Source organism: Leucoraja erinacea, chromosome 12 (assembly GCF_028641065.1).
Source record: "Leucoraja erinacea ecotype New England chromosome 12, Leri_hhj_1, whole genome shotgun sequence".
Lineage (NCBI taxonomy): Eukaryota > Metazoa > Chordata > Chondrichthyes > Rajiformes > Rajidae > Leucoraja > Leucoraja erinaceus.
Genome location: NC_073388.1, coordinates 12,807,565 through 12,830,275, shown reverse-complemented (window position 1 = coordinate 12,830,275; position 22,711 = coordinate 12,807,565). Strand labels below are relative to the sequence as shown.

General features: G+C 43.3%; 1 protein-coding gene across 2 annotated transcripts in view; it reads left to right on the top strand.

Annotated features, from left to right (window-relative positions):
- The window catches only part of arhgap20b (Rho GTPase activating protein 20b), a 95,119-nt gene that overhangs the window by 58,510 nt on the left and 13,898 nt on the right, over positions 1-22,711 (top strand). For both annotated transcript variants that reach the window (XM_055643597.1, XM_055643598.1), the window contains exons 4-12: positions 2,509-2,658; positions 2,752-2,793; positions 6,912-6,996; positions 9,259-9,336; positions 11,037-11,103; positions 12,600-12,788; positions 16,142-16,320; positions 18,694-18,855; positions 21,650-21,759. In XM_055643597.1, coding sequence (XP_055499572.1) covers positions 2,509-2,658; positions 2,752-2,793; positions 6,912-6,996; positions 9,259-9,336; positions 11,037-11,103; positions 12,600-12,788; positions 16,142-16,320; positions 18,694-18,855; positions 21,650-21,759 — 1,062 coding nt within the window. The remainder of the gene's footprint in view (positions 1-2,508; positions 2,659-2,751; positions 2,794-6,911; positions 6,997-9,258; positions 9,337-11,036; positions 11,104-12,599; positions 12,789-16,141; positions 16,321-18,693; positions 18,856-21,649; positions 21,760-22,711) is intronic.

Here is a 22,711-nt window from a genome sequence, read left to right as displayed (position 1 = left end):
TGGCTAAAGGGATCAGGAGGTATGGAGAGAAGGCAGGTACAGGATACTGAGTTGGATGATCAGCCATGATCATATTGAATGGCGGTGCAGGCTTGAATGGCCGAATGGCCTACTCCTGCACCTATTTTCTGTTTCTATGTTTCTATGTTTCTATTCCCTTGGTCTCAACTCAAATGGCAGGTAGAACTGTTGCCCACATCGCGCCAGAGACCCGTGTCCGATCATAACCTCTGGCGCTGTCTGCATGGACTTTGTACCTTCTCCCTTGGACCCCGTGGATTTCAACTAGTTTCCTCCTACATCCAAAGACACACGGGGAGGTAGGTTAATTGGCCTGTAAATTGTTCCCAGTGTGCAGGGTGTGGATGCCAATATGGGCTAACATAGATCCAGTGTGTACGGGTGATCGATGGTTGGCGTGGACCCGGTGGGCCGAAGGGCCTGTATCCATGCACTATCTTTCAATTCCAATCAATACGTCAACAAAACAGAAAGTGATGGAGGAACTCAACAGGTCAGGCAGCGTCTGCGGAGAAATGGATTGCCTCTCCATTTGCAGTTTCTCCAATGCTGTTTCAGGTCAGGGCTCTTCCTCAGATGAAGATGTCTGGGAGAAGAAGGTCCTGACCTAAAACATCACTCGTGCTAATGCTACCCAACCGGTGTTTTGTTCTAGAGACCAACATCACCAGTTCAGACACAAAAAGCTGGAGTAACTTAGTGGGTCAGGCAGCATCTCTGGAGAGAAGCAATGCCCATTCCTTGTGACTATTATGTCGTTCTCTATTTCAATGGTTTTCAACCCTTCAATTGTGACAGAGTTTTGATTAACAAAGATTTTAAAAACTGATCATAAAGCTATTTAATAACAGTAATTTTAACTTTCTGCTTTACTTGGCTGGGCAACTGATTTATTTACCAATATCTTTTTTGAGTAGACAAAAAAATGGCAATGTTTAAATGAGGTTACCATGGAAAAAAAAAGGAACACCACTCACGTGCTTCCTTCTCTCTAGCATATTGAATTATTTCAAAAGCAAAACAATTTAATATTTATTTTCTCAATACTCTCACTAGGAGCCCTGTTGTGCCCGACAATTGTAACTCATAATGTTGTTTTAGAGATATATCGTGGACCAGCCATCACCCGTGCACTAGTTCTATGTCCTACACTCTAGGGGGCAATTTACAGAAGCTAATTACAAACCTGAACGTCTTTGGAATGTTGGAGGAAACTGGTGCACCCAGAGAAAACCCACACGGTCACAGGGAGAACGTACAAACTCTATACAGACAGCACCCGTTGTCAAGATCAAACCTGGGTTTCTGGTGCAGCAACTGTACTACTGCGCCACTGTGATGCCCTCCAAATATACTGTTGTGAGTTGAATTAGAAAATGTAGTTCTGCTCTGAACCCAAGCACACTTACAGGTTAGGCTGCCTACTTCTCCTACTGTACAAATTGTGCTGGAGGACTGGTGTTTGGTCTCTCTAATTTAAGACTACCAAGAATAATAGAATACAGATACATTGTGTTCTGGTGGCTGGAAAACAGATTGTCTCCAAGTTGTTTCCACCATTCATTCTTTGTTTCTTCCCCAAAGCACCCCATGGAAGCTGGCAGGTCTCCTTACAATTCCCAAGTCACAACTCTGCATGTATGAGTTTCCACACCATCTTTCATCTGTTATTCAAAGGAGTAATAGCCCTGTCCCACGGTGCGAGATCATTCCAAGAGTTGTCCCGAGTTTGCCCTGATTCGAACTCGGAGATTTACGGTAATGGCCACTCGTCGGTACTCGGGGATCTCGTGGACATTTAACAACATGTTGAAAAATCTTCACGAGTCTTCCCGTGCTTACCTGCCGTTAGCGAGTCTTCCCGAGTACCTGCCGTTAGCGTAACGCGCCGCTAAGTGACGTCCCCGAGCTCCGACGTACCCGCTACGTTCATTCTCCGTGTTTACCACGCGTTTGATTTTTTTTTTTAACTTGGAACAGCTCTTGGAATGAACTCCCTCCGTGGGACAGGGCTATAAGGCTCATAGCCAAATGCAAAGCTCATCTGACCTTCAGACATATACGTTCCATGAGACACAACATTATTCCCTTACCATACAGTATATCTATACCTTATGATATATGTTTATGTTTTACTGTATTTATGTATTATGATTATTATACCTTACCATATACCTATAAACTGTAAATGGCTTTGAGTGATTGTAATAAAGTATTGTCTTTCCGCTGCCTGATTAGCACGCAACTAAAGCTTTTCACTGTACCTCGGTACACGTGACAATTAACTAAACTGAACTGAGGAAGGAACTGCAGATGCTGGTTTAAACCGAAGAGTCTGAAGAAGGGTCTCGACCCGAAACGTCACCCATTCCTTTTCTCCAGAGTTGCTGCCTGTCCCGCTGAGTTACTCCAGCTTTTTGCATACATGAACTGAACTGAACTGAACCAGCTCTGAACTTTCTCTTCTGTTTCTTTACTATCGTGCAGGTCATCGACAAACCTGAAGCTGAAGAAGCAGGTTAGATTGTGTGAGATGTGGACAGCCTTCTGCAATGATGATGTGTGTGAGAGGAAAACAATTCCAGAAAATTCCTTTGTTATTGGATGGCCCACAACTAACTGCGTGATCACCTTTAGGTATAAGATCAAATTGCCTTGATCTGTCTAAGATGTTTGGGAAAGATGCCACTTGACAAAAACTGAACTCATCTTTTTCTAAATTCCTTGCAGTTCGTCAGAAGTAAGAGAGAAGTGGCTTTCAGCTCTGCAATGGTAAGGAATTACACATCATTATTTGTCAATAGGATATTTAATGCTTTATATAGGGCGGTGTATTTATGGCAAAAAACATCTTAAAATGGACAACTGTATTTCTAACATTAATTTCAGTTGAAGTGGGTAAACAGTATTCCTTCTTGAAATGGGTGTAGTTTCAATAGTGTTGGCTGCTTGCCATGACTACATTCTTCATACTTGGTATAGTCAGTGGATATCTACTGCCTGAGAGCATCATAACCTGACACAGACCTGACCTAACTCGATTTCCGCACGTTTTGAAAGATTCCACGCAAACATGAAGATCACCATCAGTATTAAGAATAAATTGCTCCTAATATCGCTGTTACATCGTGTACACTGCATCCCTCCACCTCCACCTCCACCTCCACCTCCACCTCCACCTCCACCTCCACCTCCACCTCCACCTCCACCTCCACCTCCACCTCCACCTCCCACCCTCAACCACAACCCCCACGGACGTTTCTGATGACGGGTTTCTCGTTGGGTTGTTTGTGGGCATATGTTGCCTGACTGCAGCCTTAACATCCCAAAAAGGAAGGACCTGGATATATTTTGAGCTTCTGAGGGAGCACGTGTGGGCTGTGTGGTATTAATAATAATAATAATAATAATAATAATAATAATAATAATAATAATAATAATAATAATAATACTAATGATAATAATAATAATAATAAAAATAATATATTTTATTGTCATTGCACAAAGATGCAACGAGATTTGGTATGCAGCTACCATCCAATGTCATAACTTAAACAACTAAAAATTTTGATACCCAGAGAAACATGATTTGTAAAAAAAACAATAAAACAGTAAAACAGTATAAAGTGCCGGGTCAATGTGCAACGTGACCATCCGAGGGAGACAGTCCATGGGGGGGGGCACTCAGCAGGACCGGTTCAGAGCCACTATAGCTCTGGGAATGAAGCTGTTCCTAAGTCTGGTGGTGCGGGCGTAGAAGGCCTTGTAACGTCTGCTGGAAGTTAGAAGTTCGAACAGACTATTGCAAGGGTCTTGTAGTAATAAGTTAGATATCATGCACAATTGAGAAAGTACCCGTTGCATCATTTTGTAGAGAAACCTGCTTGGCCAAATGGGTTCAATATGGGTCGAAGGCCTGTTCTAACTAATGGATCTCTGGAAAATACAGCATTTTTGAAAAACGTTATCGTTTCACATCATTCCTACCATTGTGGCCAAAGTAATAAACTTTTTCTACGCACTAAGAAACACATTTTCTTGATACATCTGAGCGCATAAAACTGGCTGTGATGAAAATGATATCTTTGATGTTGTCCTTAAACAAATTGTAGGCCACACTGTCTTTCAATGCTAATGTTATGAAGTGGCTTCACACTGTGGGACAATCTCGCTGCCAGAGATAGCATATTTCTGATACAGCCATCTGCTAAATTTCCTTGTTGCTACTTAATGCCAGATTAAAACAATCAAACAATGGATTTGTGGATTAAGCACCATTCCTGCAAACTGGAATCATGAGTACCTTTTTCCTTGTTGTTAATTTAGTTTAGAGATATAGATGGAAAAAGGCCCTTCACCCCACCGAGACCATGCTGACCATCAAACATTGGTTCACACTAGTTCTCTGATGCTCCCTATACACCAGGGACAATTTTAGAGGCAAACTAATGTACAACCCTTAATGTTCCCAATGTCCTTTGAGGTTAATGGTCTCTCTCACCAAAATCTGTGCTGGTGAAATACTGAACGTTTTTCCTTCTATTATTTATTATGTAAAAGAATATGTGTGTTATGATTGTGTTTATAATTTGTTTGGTTGTTTTGTTGTTTGTCTTTTGCACAAAAGTCCGCGAGCATTGCCACTTTCATTTCACTGCACATCTCGTATGTGTATGTGACAAATAAACTTGACTTGACTTGAATGCAAACCCCACTCTGGACATAGACACAAAAAACTCAACTGGTCAGGCAGCATCTCTAGAGAAAAATAATAGGTGACGTTTTGGGTCGAGACCTTTCTTCAGACTGAGAGTCAGGGGAGAGGGAAACGAGAGATATGAAAAGGAACATAGGCCAAATGAATGCAAAAGCACAAATCAAAGCCAGCTATGATGATCAAGGAGCAGTGGAGCAGGAGGAATCACAGATAGGGAGCAGCAAGAGAGGGTGTTGCAGAACTCTCGTCAGAGAGAGGAGTAGAACTTCTTCAAAGTAGGTATACTTTGAGAAGGTATTGCAGATAAAACATATGAGGAAGGATTCTGGACAAATTCCTAAAATTTTATTCAAAAAACTGAAATCATCTACACTGATTTTAAAAATACCATCTGCCCATTAATTTGATTGAAATGCACCTGGCAGGTCAGCCATCCATTCCTGCAACTATGTGGCCCTAAATACGCCAGTCAGCTCCACTGAAGAAAGAAATCCATCTATACACTGTGTGATGTTGGTGTGGTTCCACAGTCCAATGCTCATCACAAAAACTCATCACAAGTTACTTATTGAAGTATCATTCATGTGGTGGTGTGTGTAGTTTGCCAGGACTTCAGCCCTTAGCTATCAGCATATAAACACTTCTCATCTCAATCTAACGAAATGCCTGTGCCATCTTACGTAAAAAGTCAAACTGCGCTCAGCTACTTTCAAGAGTAACTCTCAGTAAAGTCTGCAGTGTAAAATTATGGAATAATTTAAAAATCTAATCGAAAAATAGAAAAAAGTGATCTGTGGATAACAAAATGGGGATATAAGGAACTGCAGGTGTGGAATCTTGAGCAAAACATAAAGTGCCTGAGTAACGGGCTTGTCCCACTTCGGCAACTCTTTAGGTGAATGCCAGGGCCAAGTTTTAATGGAATTCACCCACGACACCTGGCTCCAACCTACGACAACAAAAATTGTTACCACTGTTGCCAATAAAATCTCCAACATGTTGAAAATTTTGTGGCAGTCGCCTGTAGTCGCCCAAAAAATCGCCTAAGTGGGACAGGTCCATAACTCATGGGGTAAGGCAGCATCTGTGGAGGGAATGTATAGGTAACATGTTGGGTCGGGTCGGGGCGGATTCTCTTCATTGTTCACATTTAATATTACTTTAAAGTACCATCAGTCCCAGGGCCAGGAGGTCTTTGGCCCAATCACCTTTAACTGAAAGTGAAGTGATAGTAGAATCAGACTTGGAAATAGCCAGGGTCCCCTTTTATCGTGGCACCTCAGGACATGTGCTCGAAAGCTTGTGCAAACCTATGATAATCTGAGAATGGATGTTTTCTTATTACATTGTCAACTGGCCTTCTGGTACACACTATCAAAACTGACACATGAAGCATGGTTATTTGGTTAAGGAGCTAGAACTATGAACTATACTCTTTTGAGAGTTCATGTTCATAAATGATAGGAGTAAAATTAGGCATTTGGCCCATCAAGTCTACTCTGCCAATCAATCATGGCTGATCTATCTTTCCCTTTTAACCTCATTCTCCTGCATTCTCCCCATAACCCCTGACACCCATACTAATCAAGAATCTATCTATCTCTGCCTTAAACATCCCCATTGACTTGGCCCCCACAGCCTTCTGTGGCAATGAATTCCACAGATTCACCACCATCTGACTATAGAAATTCCTCCTCATCTCCTTCCTAAAGGAATGTCCTTTTAGTCTGAGGCAATGACCTCTGGTCCTAGACTCTTCCGTTAGTGAAAACATCCTCTCCACATCCACTCTATCCAGGCCTTTCACTATTCAGTAAGTTTCAATGACGTGTCCCTTCATCCTTTTAAACTCCAGCGAGTACAGGCCCAGTGCCTTCAAACGCTCATCATTCCTGGGATCATCCACGTAAACCTTCTTTGGGCCCTCCACAGTGCCAGCATTTCCTACCTCAGATATGGAGCCCAAAATTGCTCACAATGAGAGTTAAGAGGTAAGCTAATTGGAAGAAACAATTGGTTAATATGTAAAATGTGTTATGTACCTGTGTAATGCATTGTTATTCCAGTCCTTCTTAGGTTCAACTAGATCAAAACAGATTGTTCACAGATTTCAACTTGTTCTGAACAGTTTATGTGAGGAGATATCAATCATGATTGTTTGATCTGTGTATAGGCAAATCAAAGAGATGAAAGAAGACGAACATCCAAAGAAAATATCTATGAAGCTATTAGTGATGACAACACAGAGCGTAGCCTCAGTATGTATTGCCTTTCCTTAATGTGGATTTTTTATAAAATGCAACCAAATAATAAAAAATAGATTCATTGTTTTAATTGTTTTCCCAATAGTTGACTTTTGCTCAGCAAAGGCTTTAATGATGTTATAGATCATTTAGCTTAGTTTAGTTTAGAGGTACAGCATGACAACAGGCATTACCACCACACGGTGTCTACAGCGACCAGTGATCCATGTACACTAGCCAAGGGTGGAAATCTCAGGAGGTGGGTGGGGGGGATCAGCGCAGGATGGAATGTGTCAGTTAGGCGTCGAGTCGATTCAAGTCGGGGAGCACGGCGGCCCAGAGCTGCTCTTACTGTTGTTACTGGGTAGGTCCCTTCGAATTGTCAGAGCCGAGACATCACAGGGCCGCTGTGGAGAAGGGTGCATTGGAGGAGAGGGGTGGGGGGCAGTGGGCGGTGTTTGGCGGCAGTTGTCAGAATGTGTCGGAATGTATCACATATAACGTGTGACCGTTCCTCTCTGCACTCTCTCTCTCTCCCCTCTCTCTTCGCTCTATGCCCTCTCTCTTTGTGTGTGTCCCCCATGTTTTAAAAGCGATTTCCACCCATGACCAGCACTATCCTACACACTGGGGACAATTTACAATTTTTACCAAAGTCAACTCCAAAGCTTCACTGTCTGAGTGAAGACGCCATCCCTCAACTCAGCATATAATCCCCCTACACGTTTGCCACCTCCAACGGGATCCCACCACTGGCCACATCTTCCCATCTCCACTCCTTTCCATCTTCCAGAGACTGTTCCCTCCACAACTCCCTGGTTAACTCATCAATTCCAACAAATTGGAATACACCGCTCAACATTAGTGGCACTGCAGTGGAGAGAGTGGAGAGCCCACCCACACCCCAGGTTCAAACGGGCCCTCATCACGCACTTCCTGAGGAAACTAAAACCGGCCTCACTCCCCACCAACATCCTCAGGACTTTCTACAGGGGCACGGTGGAGTCTGTACTCACGTACTGCATCAATACGTACTCCACCTGCAACTGCTCGGACAGGAAGGCTCTGCAGAGGGTAGTGAGGGGAGCAGAGAGGATCATTGGCGTCTCCCTACCCTGGGTACAAGAACTGTCCCAGAGCCCCTCCCCCCCCCCACCCCCCTCGACTTCGTCAGGCAAGGATCGAAGCATCCCCGACAGCTCTTTTCAGGGTGGGGCAGAGGTTCACTTGCACCTCCTCCAATCTCATCCACTGTATCCGCTGTTCCAGGTGTCAACTTCTGTACATTGGCTGGATTGTTTTTTTTTTAGTGAGACCAATCGCAGGGCTCGGCGATCACTGATTTTAACTATTTATTCTGTTTCTGGATTGTTTTTTTTTAGTGCTGATTGATTGATTGAAAACCACCCCATCCCCAGGTACTTTCCCCTGCAACCGCAGGAGATGCAACATCTGTCCCTTTACCTCCCCCCTCCCTCGACTCCGTCCAAGGACCCCAACAGTCTTTTCAGGTGGGGCAGAGGTTCACTTTGACCTCCTCCTGTCCTGTATCCTCTGTTCCAGGTGTCAACTTCTGTACATTTGTCAGGCTCGGCGTGATTTCGGTGAACACCTCAGCGCAAATTGGAGGACCAGATCTCCCATCCCCAATTTGCGCTCCTCCATTGTCAGAGTGTGAGGTCCAGCGCCAGCACCCCAATTTGCGAACGGTTGACATTGACTTTTCTAACTTCAAATAGCCCTTGCTTTACCTCTCTCTCCATCCCCTCCCCCTTCCCAGTTCTCCCACCAGTCTTACATTCTCCGACTACATTCTATCTCTGTCCCGCCCACTCCCCTGCCATCAGTGTGAAGAAGAGTCTCGACCCGAAACGTCACCCATTCCTTCTCTCCAGAAATGCTGCCTGTCCTGCATTACTCCAGCATTGTGTGTCCATCACCCCCAAACTCAGTCCTGAATGGCTTTATTTTGTGTTTGTGAGCCCTGCTTCCACAGTATAGCCAGTGCTGCCCAAAAGTTAGCTATTTTCATTAAATGATGTTAGTTCCATCAGAGGTGACCAGTTTAAGAATGCCCAGTTGGTTCTTTCTTGCAGCTGGATGTAATATACCATCTGGGGTAGAATAGAAAGATTGTTATCAGATTGGAAGTCCTACATGTGATTTGGGAATTATTGAAGTAAAAAGTGTTCCATTTCCTAATGTGAACTATTTTAACTTTGAAAAGCAAAAGGTTTGTAAACAACCTTTCATATGAAACTCTTTTTGATTTATTAGGCATTAACACTCAAGGTGGCTAACACAGATACAGCAAGAAAGGTTATTAAAATGGCAGCTCAACAACTCAACGCAAAAGTAAGTATAATGCCTGTACAGTTATGAGCGTATAATATAGATTGAATAATTCAGAGATTACTTAAGTCCCGTCTCAATAAGCAATAGACAATAGGTGCAGGAGTAGGCCATTTGGCCCTTCGAGTCAGAACCGCCATTCAATGTGATCATGGCTGATCATCCCAAATCAGTACCCCGTTCCTGACTTCTCCCCATATCCCCTGCGCTATTTTTAAGTGCCCTATCTAGCTCTCTCTTGAAAGCATCCAGAGAACCTGCCTCCACCGCCCTCTGAGGCAGAGAATTCCACAGACATTGAAAATTAAAAATTCCAGAGTCCCATTGAAAATAGTGATGTTCAGTGACTAACCTGGAACTGTGCCCAAATTACGGCTGTTCTATCAAAGGGCCTTTGTAAACATGTAAACTTAAGGAGCCACCTCAATGGTTGACATTATTTTGGAAGGATTACATTGCATTTGTAACCAAGTGTGATATTTAATGAATGACGAGTGTGTTTTGTGTTGCCCAATTATATCATGTGGCATTTGGGCATTTTGGCTTTGTTTGGAGAAGGAATGTAAGGTTTAGATGACATATGATATTTTTTTTTAGCAGAGGAAAATCCAACATAGTGGATCTGAATAGCTGTAGGATTTGATAGTCTCAGCTTTAGACGTTAGTCTTTACTGTAGAGGTACGGTGCAGAAACAGGCTCTTCGGCCCACCGTCTGGGCCAGTCGGTGATCATCCCGTACACTAGCACTATCCTACACACTGGGGACAATTTACAGCTTTAACAGCAGTAATTAACCTAAAAACCTGTACATCCTTGGAGTGTGGGAGGAAACCGCAGGACCCGGTGGAAACCCATGCTGTTGAACGAAGAACTTACAAACTCCGTACAGACATCACCTGCAGTCAAGATCAAACCAGGGTCTCTGTAAGGCAGCATCTCTACCACTGTGCCACCGTGTTCACCCTACTGCTACTATCTGACCAATTTTGATTTAAAGATTATTTATATACTGTTTGGGGATTTACTTGCCATTCGAGGCTTGATAATTGTTCAATGTGCTGCTAAGAATTTATTGTGTGCAATGTAGAATATTTTAACCTACACCTTCACTGAAGGTGTACATCCTGCCCTGTCCCTCTTGTACAAGCAACTCAGAAGCACCCTGCACTCTGCAACTAAATGGAAATCTACCCTCTAAAATTTCAGCTGCCACCTGGGCAGAGAAAGCATTTGCTCCAACTCTAGCCCTGCCAATGCAAATTATATCCTCAAGAAGAATGAGTTATCTTTCTTTGAGTTACAATGGACAATAGATGCAGGAGTAGGCCATCCGGCCCTTCGAGCCAGCACCGCCATTCAATGTGATCATGGCTGTGTGTTTTTGGTGGGCTTTTCCCAAGCAATTTAAGGTCCTACGGAGATGCGAGGAACAGCAGTTGCTGGTTTATACATAAAAGACACAAAATGCTGGAGTGACTCAACTGGTCAGGCAGCATCTCTGGAGACCATGGATGGGTGACATTCCAGATTGGCCTTTTTCCCGTCCCGACACGTCACCTATCCATGTTCTCCAGAGATGCTGCCTGAGTTACTGCATCACTTTGTGTCCCTTTAAGCTACTGTTTGCTGTTTGCTACTCTTCCTATGAACTGGCAGTAATTCATTTGTAATAACTCTTCACTTTCTTTTTGTAAACAAATAGGACAGCGCAAGACATTACCAGCTTTGGGTGCTTTCAGGAAAGGAGGCAGCACCCTACCCACTGATTGGTGAGTCTTGACCTAAATAACATTGTCCATAAGTTTCTGAAATGAAAAATTGATCCAAAGAGTTATTTTCTAATGAAGCAGTAGTAATATCTTACTGTTGCTAAGCACTGGTGATTTATCCCACAAGCAGGAAATGCATTGCTCAGATTTAGTTAATGGAGTGATAATTCAGATTTAAATACCTGAAGAACTATACTGATATCCATTGGAATTGTGTCATGGAGTGCATTACACCCATATCCTTGGACATCCCACCATTTCCGCTTGCATCCTTGTTGTCATACCTTTCCCAGTCAACAATGGCCATTGCGAGATCCATTCATCCGGAGGTCGTCTGTTGCTGACCCCAATTTTTTTTCTGACCTTTTTTTGCCTGCCGTTTATTCCCCCCACCTCCCTCACCCCACCTCTTATTTCAGTCTGAAGAAGGGGTCTGACACGTTACTCAGAGGGTGGTGAATCTGTGGAATTATTTGCCACAGAAGGCTGTGGAGGCCAAGTCAGTGGATATATTTAAGCCAGAGATAGATAGAGTCTTGATTAGTATGGGTGTCAGAGGTTATGGCGAGAAGGCAGGAGAATGGGGCTAAGGGCCTGTCCCACTTACGTGTCCTTGGCACGCAAATTACGCGACCTCGTGGTCGCGTTGAGGCACACGGGCATCGTATGGCCGCGCGGGGCCGGTCCCACTGAGAAGCGCGGAGGGGTATGTAGTTGTGCGCGACATCGTGCGGGGCTCCAAACTTTTGGAAGCGAACAAAATCTTTCGGGTCAAGACCCTTCTTTTCAGACTGAAGAAGAGTCTCGACACAAAACACCACCCATTCCTTCTCTCCAGAGATGCTGCCAATCCCGCTGAGTTACTCCAGCTTTGTGTCCATCTTCAAATTATGTCACGCGCTCCAGACGGCTGTGTGTACGCATGAAATCGCACCCAACCTTTGCGGGACCGTCACGGCACAACACGACCACGAGGTCGTGTAATTTGCGTGCCAAAGTCACGTAAGTGGGACAGGCCCTTTAGGACGGAGAGATAGATCAGCCATGATTGAATGGCGGAGTAGACTTGATGGGCCAAATGGTCTAATTGTGCTCCCATCACTTCTGATCTTATGATCCAAAGCATCACCTATTCCTTTTCTCCAGAGAAGCTGCTTGACCCATTGAGTTACTCCAGCATTTTGTGTCTATCTTTAGTATAAACCAGCATCTGCGATTCCTTCCCACTGAGTCTGAAGAAGAGTTCTGACCTGAACACCACCTATTCCTTTTCTCCAGAGATGCTGCTTGACCCGTTGAGTTACTCCAGCATTTTGTGTCTTTCTCCAGTATAAACCAGCATCTGCAGTTTCTTCCTACTCATCGTTGGGCAGATATGGGCTGAGGACTCTACTACCATATTGACGTTGCTTGGGAATTTATGGGATTAGCAACTGTTTCACTTAATGTTGTTCGCTATTACAAACAAAATAAAAGTTTTCCAATTTGTGTTTCAGGTCACGAGCAGCCATTTAGTGTTGTCATGAACTGTCTCAGAGACTTTACTGCACATGTGGAGAGATCTGATCTTAACGTTTACTCCCAGCGGAGTAACAGGGTTGTCCTCCTTGAAGATCTCCCAAAGGCGAAACAATGTCAGTTTATTCTGAAGCCAAGACCCCACCCGGATATTAATATGACCAGAGGTGAGTAAAGGATTAAATTAACTGCAACATTTATTGAGCAAAGGGGAAAGGTTTACATTTAGAGTCTGCCTGATTGAATCCCTGTGAAAATGCTTCGGGTTCAGACGTTGTTATGTGGACACATATGATAGTTACTAAATTAATAACCGGTTAATCTGTCCCTGGTTGTTGTATGAAGCGAGGGGGTCAGCCATAAGGAGATTTCTCTGCTATCCTTTCCTTTTTAATGCCACAACTAGCCATGTACATCACTTGGGTTTACTGTGGTCTCATAGCTAATGCAGCTCAAACAATGGGGCACACCATCATCGTCGCATGGGTGGTTTGGTTTAATCAAATACAACAAACCAAATACAACAAATGGGGCAGCGCAGTGGTGCAGCGGGCACTAGAGACTCGGGTTTGATCCTAACTACAGGTGCTGTCTGTATGGAGTTTGTACGTTCTCTCTGTGCTCGCGTGGATTTTCTCCGGGTGATCCGATTTCCTCCCACGCTCCAAAGACTTGTAGCTTTGCAGGAGAATTGGCTTTGGTAAAACTGTAAATGGTCCCCGGTGTGTAGGATAGTGCTAGTGTACGGGGTGATCATCGGTCACCGCGGACTCAGTGGGCCGTAAGGCTTGTTTCCGCGCTGTTTCTCTAAAGTTTAAAGCTTCAAATTGACAAAAAGTTGTTGAAATCTGCTTTCTTAAATGAACAATAAATAACATGTTTTGTCTTAGTGTGTACTAGATTGCTAGGAACCCTCATTGGCCCCTTTCTACAAGCTGAACACAGATACAATTCTCATTGCAATGGTAAAATATCGGAGAAGACAGCTTTGGTTCTCATCAGCATGTTCCTTGTCATCATTATAGATGTACTATTTTGGTTACAAGCCCATTTTCTGTCGGCTTCCAATTTTACCAGAATCTTAAAGGAAGCATTGCTGTGTCTACTTTAAACTAACGTAGACTAGACTCCCAGACAAGCAGTTTAATTGCTACAATTCTTTTTTTTTTTGGCTGGAGTTAAATAGTAAACAATATTTATTAACTATGAATGGATCAAGGTCAGATTTGGCCTAAGTGTTTGAAAGGCATGTTGTCAATCATTGCAGAAAACCTTAGAGGAGGAACAGTCAATTGATGAGATGATTCTCGTTTCAGTTTTAAAGATTGGAATCAACATCTGTAATTGCTTGGGACAATTTTTAGTTTAGTTTAGTTTAGTTTAGTTGTCACGTGTATGTAAGTACAGTGCAAAGCTTTTTAGTTGCGTGCTATCTCGTCAGCGGAAAGGCCCTACCCGATTACAATCACGCCATCCGCAGTGTACAGATACAGGATAAAGGGAATAACATTTAGTGCAAGATAAAGTCCAGTAAAGTCTGATTAAAGATAGTCAGAGGGTCGCCAATGAGGTAGATGGTAGGTCAGGACCGCTCTCTAGTTGGTGAGAGGATGGTTTACATAGTTGTCTAATAACAGCTGGGAAGAAACTGTCCATGAATCTGGATGTCCCTGTACCAGTTGCCTGATAACAGCTGGGAAGAAACTGTCCATGAATCTGGAGGTTGCTGCAGTAGTTGCCGGATAACAGCTGGGAAGAAACCCAGTGGTTGCTGAAGAACACAAGAGCGCGGAGTCACCATTCTCAGGCAGTGCAACAGTTAACTACCACAAATGGTTTTGTTCCCCTGGGGCCAAGGAGGAGAAAAAAAGTTGAAAAGGAATTAAAAGGAAATCAATTCCTCCTTTCGAATTCTCAGCCCAGTTTAGCATTTCCCATAATCATGGAATGTTGCCTGAGTCAAACTGTAGGTAGTTTATTTTAGAAAGTATGTAAGTGTACCAGACTTGGTGAGTTTGCTTGTTTTTTCCCACCCTACCCCGGAGATCAGTTGTGTGCATTCCAAGTACAGTCCCATCCAAGTTAGCAAAGATTAGGGAATCAAAACTGGAACCTTCTGTTCTGTCTGGTCTTGGAGCAGAGGTCATTCTGTTATACAGAGGTTTAAGTCAAACAATTATGTAATTAAGAAAATCCTTTGAGATAAGATTGCTATTTTAATGCTGGAACAGAACATGCGTGTTTGGAGATAACTTCTTCCTGTTGCTGTAGTTGACGAGGTTGTTTAGCCATTGTAACATTTTTAATTGAAGTGGCCTGCTGGTGTCCCATGGGTCCTCTGTAGCTGTCTGCAAAGAAGTTCAACTTTTGCAACATCACAGCATCCCACCAATTGCTGCCCACATTCCCATTGCATTGCAGCCTATGTTGGCATAGTTTAGCATTTCTAGCTTGTTTCCCAAATTAAGTCAGAAATAACAAATAATTCATAAACCAGTATCAACATTGGTAGTCTAGTGGTGGTTTCTAGAACAGGATTGCACAGTGGTGCAGTGGTAAAGTTCTGAGCCCTATACATAAGAGCCCTATGCCTTCTGAGCCCCATACATGCACCTGTACCTGGAGTACATCAGTTTCTGCATCAATAGTGAGCAGGAGGTGTGGAACTATTTAAGCACAACCACTTTTGAAGGGGCGCTGGTGTGTATCTGTAACCAATGTGGCTTTATGCCCAGCAACTAGAAGTGAAGAATCAGCAGCTAAACCTTTGCACTACCGTATTGTATCTGTGTTAAAGTAGACACAAGAATCTTGCGTAATGCACAAAGTGCTGGAGTAACTCAGTGAGTCAGGCAGCATCTCTGGAGGACATGGATAGGCAATGTTTCAGTTCGGGATCCTTCTTTCGACTTCTAATCTGTGTTAAATAATCTAAGCGAGTATGCATTACATTATGTGCAGGCAAGAAGAATAAGAAGACAATAATGAACTAGTAAAGAGACAGTTTCTACCCAACTGTTAGCAGGAAACTGAACACAACAACATAGAGAGTCTGAAGAAGGGTTTCGGCCCGAAACGTTGCCTATTTCCGTCGCTCCATAGATGCTGCTGCACCCGCTGAGTTTCTCCAGCTTTTTTGTGTACCTTCAATTCTCCAGCATCTGCAGTTCCTTCTTAAACAACATAGAGAGCTGTCCTGAGCTACTATCCATCGCATTGGAGACCGTCAGACTATCTTTAATTGGACTTTACTGGACACTATCTTGTTATTCTCGTTATCATGTATCTGCACACTGTGGATGGCCCGATTGTAATCATGCATTGTCTTTCCACGCTTAGCACGCAACAAAAAAGCTTTTCACTGTACCTCAGCACACGTGACAATAAACAAAACATTTTTTAAGCTTCCTTTGTGCCAATTCACACTATTGTTTCATATTGCTGTTTCATTTTAAATAAATTCACTGTGAAATGTTTGGATCAATGACATTCCATTTTGTGTTTCCTTGCTTTGTTCCAGAATCCACTCCAAAAACTCTTAGGAAAAAGAAGTCAATAATAGATTGGGCTCTCCGACGCAGTTCCAGCAACCAGTCAGACAGTGGTCCCACCTCTGAGTCCCCAATCACACCAAGAAAGCTGTTTGGACTCTCCCTGCCATCCATCTGCAAGAATGGTACCCTGCCAAAGCCAATCATGGTGAGCAGTGCAACTGGTTCCAGCTACTCACCCAAAGACATTCATCAATTACTAAAATTGATAGCACATTCTCTGGGATTTGACACTATGTCAGAGAATATATATGTATGTTTTACTCTTGGTTGGTGTTCTTGTTTTACACAGAGTGTGGTGAGTGCCTGGAATGTGTTGCCAGTGGTGGTGGATGAGGCAGAAACATTAGTGCCATTTAAAATACTTTAGATTGGGCATATGGATGTCGAGGGAATGGCAGGATGTAGGTTATGTACAGGTCTTGGCATCATGTTCAGCAGGAGACATTGTGGGCCAAAGGGGCCCGTTCTTGCACTGTACTGTTCTATGTTCCATGTTCTATGTTCCATGTTCTATGTTCCATGTTCCATGTTCCGTGTTCCATGTTCCGTGTGTTCCATGTTCCGTGTTCCATGATCTACGTTCCATGTTCCGTGTTCCATGATCTACCTTACGAGTTCTGTGTTCCACGATCTACGTTCTGTGTTCTGTGTTCTTGGTTCTATGTTATATGTTCTGTTTGCTTCTCTCTTTTATTTGAGGGGGGATCTTATAGAAACGTACAAAATTCTTAAGTGGTCATTGATCCAAACATTTCACAGTGAAATTCTTAATCGACAGGCTTGATGCAGGAAGATTGTCCCTGATGTTGGGGAAGTCCAGAACAAGGGATCACAGCAGTTTAAGGATAAAGGGGAAATCTTTTAGGACTGAGATGAGAAAAACATTTTTCACACAGAGAGTGGTGAATCTGTGGAATTCTCTGCCACAGAATGTAGTTGAGGCCAGTTCATTGGCTATATTTAAGAGGGAGGTAGATGTGGCCCTTGTGGCTAAAGGGATCAGGGGGTATGGAGAGAAGGCAGGTACAGGATACTGAATTGGATGATCAGCCATGATCATATTGAATCGCGGTGCAGGCTCGAAGGGCCGAATGGCCTACTCCTACACCTATTTTCCATGTTTCTATGTTTCTATGTTTCTCCTGTCCTTTGTTATTTTATTGTTGCTACTTCCTCCCACGCTTCATTAAAACTAGGTTTATGCCGTCAACTGAGTTAGGAATCCAAGTCAAGATTTAATATTAAGAACAAGAGATGTTTGTATATTATAGGAATCAAGGTATACAGGGATTGTACAGGATAAAATAGGCTCATGTCCATAAAATATAGCAGCAGAATTAGGCCATCCGACCCATCGAGTCTGCTCTGCCATTCAATCATGGCTGATCTATTTATTCCTCTCAATCCCACTCTTCTGCCTTCTCCCCATAACCTTTGACATCCTTACTAATCAAGAACCTATCAATCTCCGCTGTAAAATAGGTGCAGGAGTAGGCCATTTGGCCCTTCGAGCCATCGCCACCATTCAATATGATCATGGCTGATCATCCAAAATCAGTACCCCATTTCTGCTTGCTCTCCATATCCCTTGATTCTGTTAGCCCTAAGAGTTATATCTAACTCTTTCTTGAAAACATCCAGTGAATTGGCCTTCTGTGGCAGAGAATTCCAATGATGTGGCTTCACTGCCATCTATGGCAATGAATTCCACAGATTCACCACCCTCTGACTAATGAAATTCCTCCTCATTTCCTTTCTAAAGGAACATCCTTTTAATCTGGCCCTAGACTCTCCCACGAGAGGAAACATCCTCCCCACATCCACTCTATCCAGGCCTTTCACTAATCGGTAGATTTCAAGAAACGTCCCCCCCTCATTCTTCTGAACTCATTGGTGGAGCTGGGCCAAAGGGCCAAGTGACCTGCTCATTCTTCTATCTCTTGAGTTCTTAATATTAAGGTTAAATTTAGCCTTCTCCTTGGGCTCAGGTAATGCTTTACTTAAAATATATGTTTAAAGTTTTGCTCTTTATTAGAATAAAGTAAATCACCTTGTTTGAAATAAAGTTAATGCTGCAATTCACTGGGGGTACAGTGGCCCAATTGCTGCCTCACCGCCAGAGACCCGGGATCAATCCTCACTATGGGTGCTGTCTGTACGGAGTTTGTACCTTCTCACTGTGACCAAGTGTTTTATCTCCGGGTGCTCCGATTTCCTCCTACACTCCAAGACATGCAGGTTTGTAGGTTCATTGTAGGTTCATTGGCTTTGGTGAAATTGTAAATTGTCCCTAGAGTGCAGTATACAGAGATTGCTGATCGGCGTGGACTCGGTGAGCTAAAGGACCTGTTTCCGTGTTTTATGTCTCTAAAGTCTCTCTCTCCAAAGTCTCTAAATTCAGTTCAGTTCACAGGCTTTACAAATCTATTCAAGCCTCTAGAAGAATTTGCTCTCTGTGAAAATAACTTGGCTGATTGTGAATTAATGTTTTAATAGACGGGTGCTATTTTTTCCACAGGATATGCTTGTTCTATTGTACCATGAAGGCCCTTCCACCAAAGGCATTTTCAGACGCTCAGCTAATGCCAAGACCTGCAAGGAACTAAAAGAGAAACTGAATTCTGGAAATGAGGTGCACATGGACAGGGAATCGGTCTTTGTGGCAGCTGCTGTCATCACGGTACGAGACTTTGTACCTTTTCAGTCAAAAGTACATTTTTTTGCATTAGATCTTCAATATGGATATAAATACATATGAATATGGATATAGATAAAAATATATTTACATGAAAACTAAAATTAAGGAAAGGAAGATTTTAAAATGTTCTATGTCTTTGGCCAATGCTATCAAACATCTTCTCTAAATATGTGGGCAAACCTGCCGAAGATGTTAAAGATTATGGGAGATGTAGGTAGAGTCTTTTTCCCAGGGAGAGATGTGTAGTACTGAAGGGCATGGCTTTAAATTAGGAGAGGATAGTTTGGGGCAGATGAGCAGGCTGTATTGTTTGCACGGGGAATGGTGGATTTATGGTGCGTATTTCCAGGGATGATGATGGAAACAGACATTATAATGGCGTTTGAGAGATTAAATGGATGTGCAGTGAAGGGAAGGATATGGATCATGAAAAAAGGCACAAAGTGATGGAGTAATTCAACTGGTCAGGCTGCATCTCTGGAGAACATGGGCTTGGGATACAGACTGATAGTAGTAGGTGGGAGAAAGCAGGAAGATAGGTGTGGGCGGGACAAAGCCTGTCGAGTGATAGGTGGGTGAGGGGTGTTGGATTGGCAGATGGATGGACAAAGGCCAGAGATGGAAAGAAGCAAAATGCTCTGAGATAAGGAAATAAAGAGCGAAGAGGCGAGAAATGACCACCGGGTGGCTCCAGAAATGGCTGCCTCGCCAACAGTCTGTCTGTCCTTTCCTCTTTGCGTTTTAATTGTATGTGTTAAATGTATGTTTTTAGTGTTGTTGAGCTTGTTTTATGTGTGGGGTTGGAGGTGGGGCGAGTTGGGGGAAACGTTTTCTAATCTTTTACCTCGACGGAGATGTGATTTTTTTTCCGTATTATATCTCCGTCCGCACTGCGGCCTCATGGGCCTGTCCCACTTAGGCGATTTTTCAGGCGACTGCCGGCCACTGTCAAGTTGCCGGCAGTCTCCTGAAAAACCGGCAACTGGAATGGCGACTGTCGATGTGGAACACACACACACACACAAACACATCACAGGTGGGGGACAGGGCAAGCGGGGGTAGCGCTGTCTGAAATTCACACGGTGCAAAGCCAAGGTGATACAGACACACACCGCGATGAACAGGAAGTTTGGCGCTGTAATTAAGACAGTTAAAGCACAGTGTATGGTAAATCCTTTAAAGGAGGGGAGGGGGGAGAGGGAGAAGGGGGGAGAAGGATGGGAAGGAATGGAGACAACCTTTAAGAAGCCAGAGATACACAGGTGTGAAGCTCGGTGGACATTAACATTACCAGTCGGTTATTCTTGGTTCTGAAAACTACTGCTCACCTTTTTTCCCCCTAATGAGCCCATGAAATTCACTGGTCAGCACCGGCTAAACCTACACGAACATATGAGAACCTTCGACCTCCTGGCATCCCAGTAGGACCTCCTGGCGACCCACCTACGACACGGGAATTCTCGCTACTCTTCATGGCGGCTTCATTCTAGTTGCCGCTAATTTTTCAATGGTGAAAAATTTGCGGCGACCATAAGGAGGCCGCGACTAGTTCCCAGAATGTGGAAACGCCTCACGACCATGAAGGCGACTCCCCGACAACCACCCGCAAACATGTGACGACCATGTGGTGACTGCAGTCCTAAAAAGTCACCTGTGGGACGGGCCGGTAACATTGAGGAGTAGGCGGTCTTTGCTGGAGACCGATTTTGAGAGCTCCACCAATGGAGCCCACGGAACTTTAACATTTGCCAGAGATCGACCTCGGAGCCCCAACTGAGCGTGCCTGCGGACTTAACATCATGGAGCCCGTGGTCTCTGGTCAGAGATCGGCAACAGGAACTCCAAGCCGCGGGAGTTTCGACCACCCCAATGCGGGAGTTTCGATCGCCCCGACGCAAGGGCTTCGACCACCCCGACGCAAGGGCTTCGACCACCGGCTGCAGGAGCCTGATGGATGGTTCAACTGCCCCGACCGCAGGAGAATAAAGAGGAAGAAGATTGGACTTTTTTGCCTTCCATCACAGTGAGGAACGTGGGGAATCTGCTGTGGTGGATGTTTATGTTAACTTTTATGTAGTTGTGCGTCTTGTTGCTTTTTTTTTCGTATGGCTGTATGGTAATTCACATATCACTGTACCTTAATTGGTACATGTGACAATTAAAGACCTTTGAAACCTTTGAAATCCTTGAAATGTGAAGGAGGAGGAAGAGATATAGCTGGAAGTGGAAGGGGAAAGGGTTGTAGTTGGTTAGTTACATAAAATCGGATAATTCAATGTTCATACCATTGGATCATAAGTTACACAGGTTTATATATTATACGCTCATAAGTGCTGTGGATCATGTGCCGGCAGAGGACATTAGTTTAATTTGTATGTGCAGACGTTGTAGGCCAAATGGGCAATTTCTGTGCTGTATTGTTCTATGTCCATAACCTAGTTTTATGTTCAAAATTAAATCAGGTATAATAGTGCACAACTAATTGCACACTTTTCAATGTACACAATTGTACCCTCTTCAATCACGATTCAATGATGAAGTGGGAGCTTTGTAGAGAAAAACTATAGATTTCTGTTCACTTTCTTCCTTAATATTCGTACCATTCTGTGCTTGTGAGGGCTGTTTCATTTTGACACCTTTGCTGTTTTTCACCTTTTATTAAGATCAGCAAAAATCAGATTACAATTTTTTTTTGCTGGGTGTTAGATCTATATTCCGATGAAAATGTTAATGATGAAAAATTAAGAAGAACTTGATTGCATTTTCCCTTGGGTAGGATTTTCTTCGTAATATCCCGGGAAGTGTTCTGTCGTCCGAAATGTACGAAAAGTGGATGGAACGAATAGAAAATGACAATAAAGAGCGAAAGATACTGTCCGTAAAGAGGTGAGAAAAGCATTAATGTTCCACCATTAATATATCAGCGCATCATCTTTGGTGAATCAAATGCAAATAAATTCAGCTATTTCAGCCACTTTGCAAACCTTAATTCATTTATGGAATGTATTAGTTGTAGATTTCGTTAGACACCTTTTGGTGCTCTGGTTACGTGGTAGTACACTATCTTCCTCAACCACTGGTGATGTCCAGAACAAGGGGTCACAGTTGAAGGATAAGGGGGAAATCTTTTAGGACCGAGATGAGAAAAACATTTTTCACACAAAGAGTGGTGAATCTGTGGAATTCTCCGCCACAGAAGGTAGTTTGGGCCAGTTCATTGGCTATATTTAAGAGGGAGATAATAATAATAATAATAATAAACTTTATTACGGATGCATTGCATATTAAATATCATAAATATATATAAAATCATGGTATATCACTTATAAAAACATCATAATTTATATATTTTTTAAAACCCACAATACTTAAGTTAAAAATCCAGATTAAAAGATGATCAATGTCCTACAACGAGACAACGATACCAGTGTCTCCACAGCTGGGATTCGTAGCGTGTAGTGCTAACCCTTATGTTTGTCAAGGCCACAATAAGCACATTTTTAGAGTCATTTATCCTGCAAATGAATTTATACATGTGGTGTCTTAGGATAGCTTCTAAAGTACTGACTCCTGCAGCCACAAACATATTACTGGCACTACACCATCTAGGTTGCCTTAGCAGTGTTCTCATGGCATCGTTATATGCCACCTTTAGTCTCTGCATACTTGTCTTTAAATAGTTCGACCACAGGTGCGCAGTGTAGAGTGGTGTGCAGTATGCTCTAAATAGCGACATCTTCACCACATCTGCACACGCACCAAATTTACGCAAGAGGATATTCGCCTGTACATACAGCATGCGTCGTTGCCTATAAATATCCTCATCATCTGTCATTTG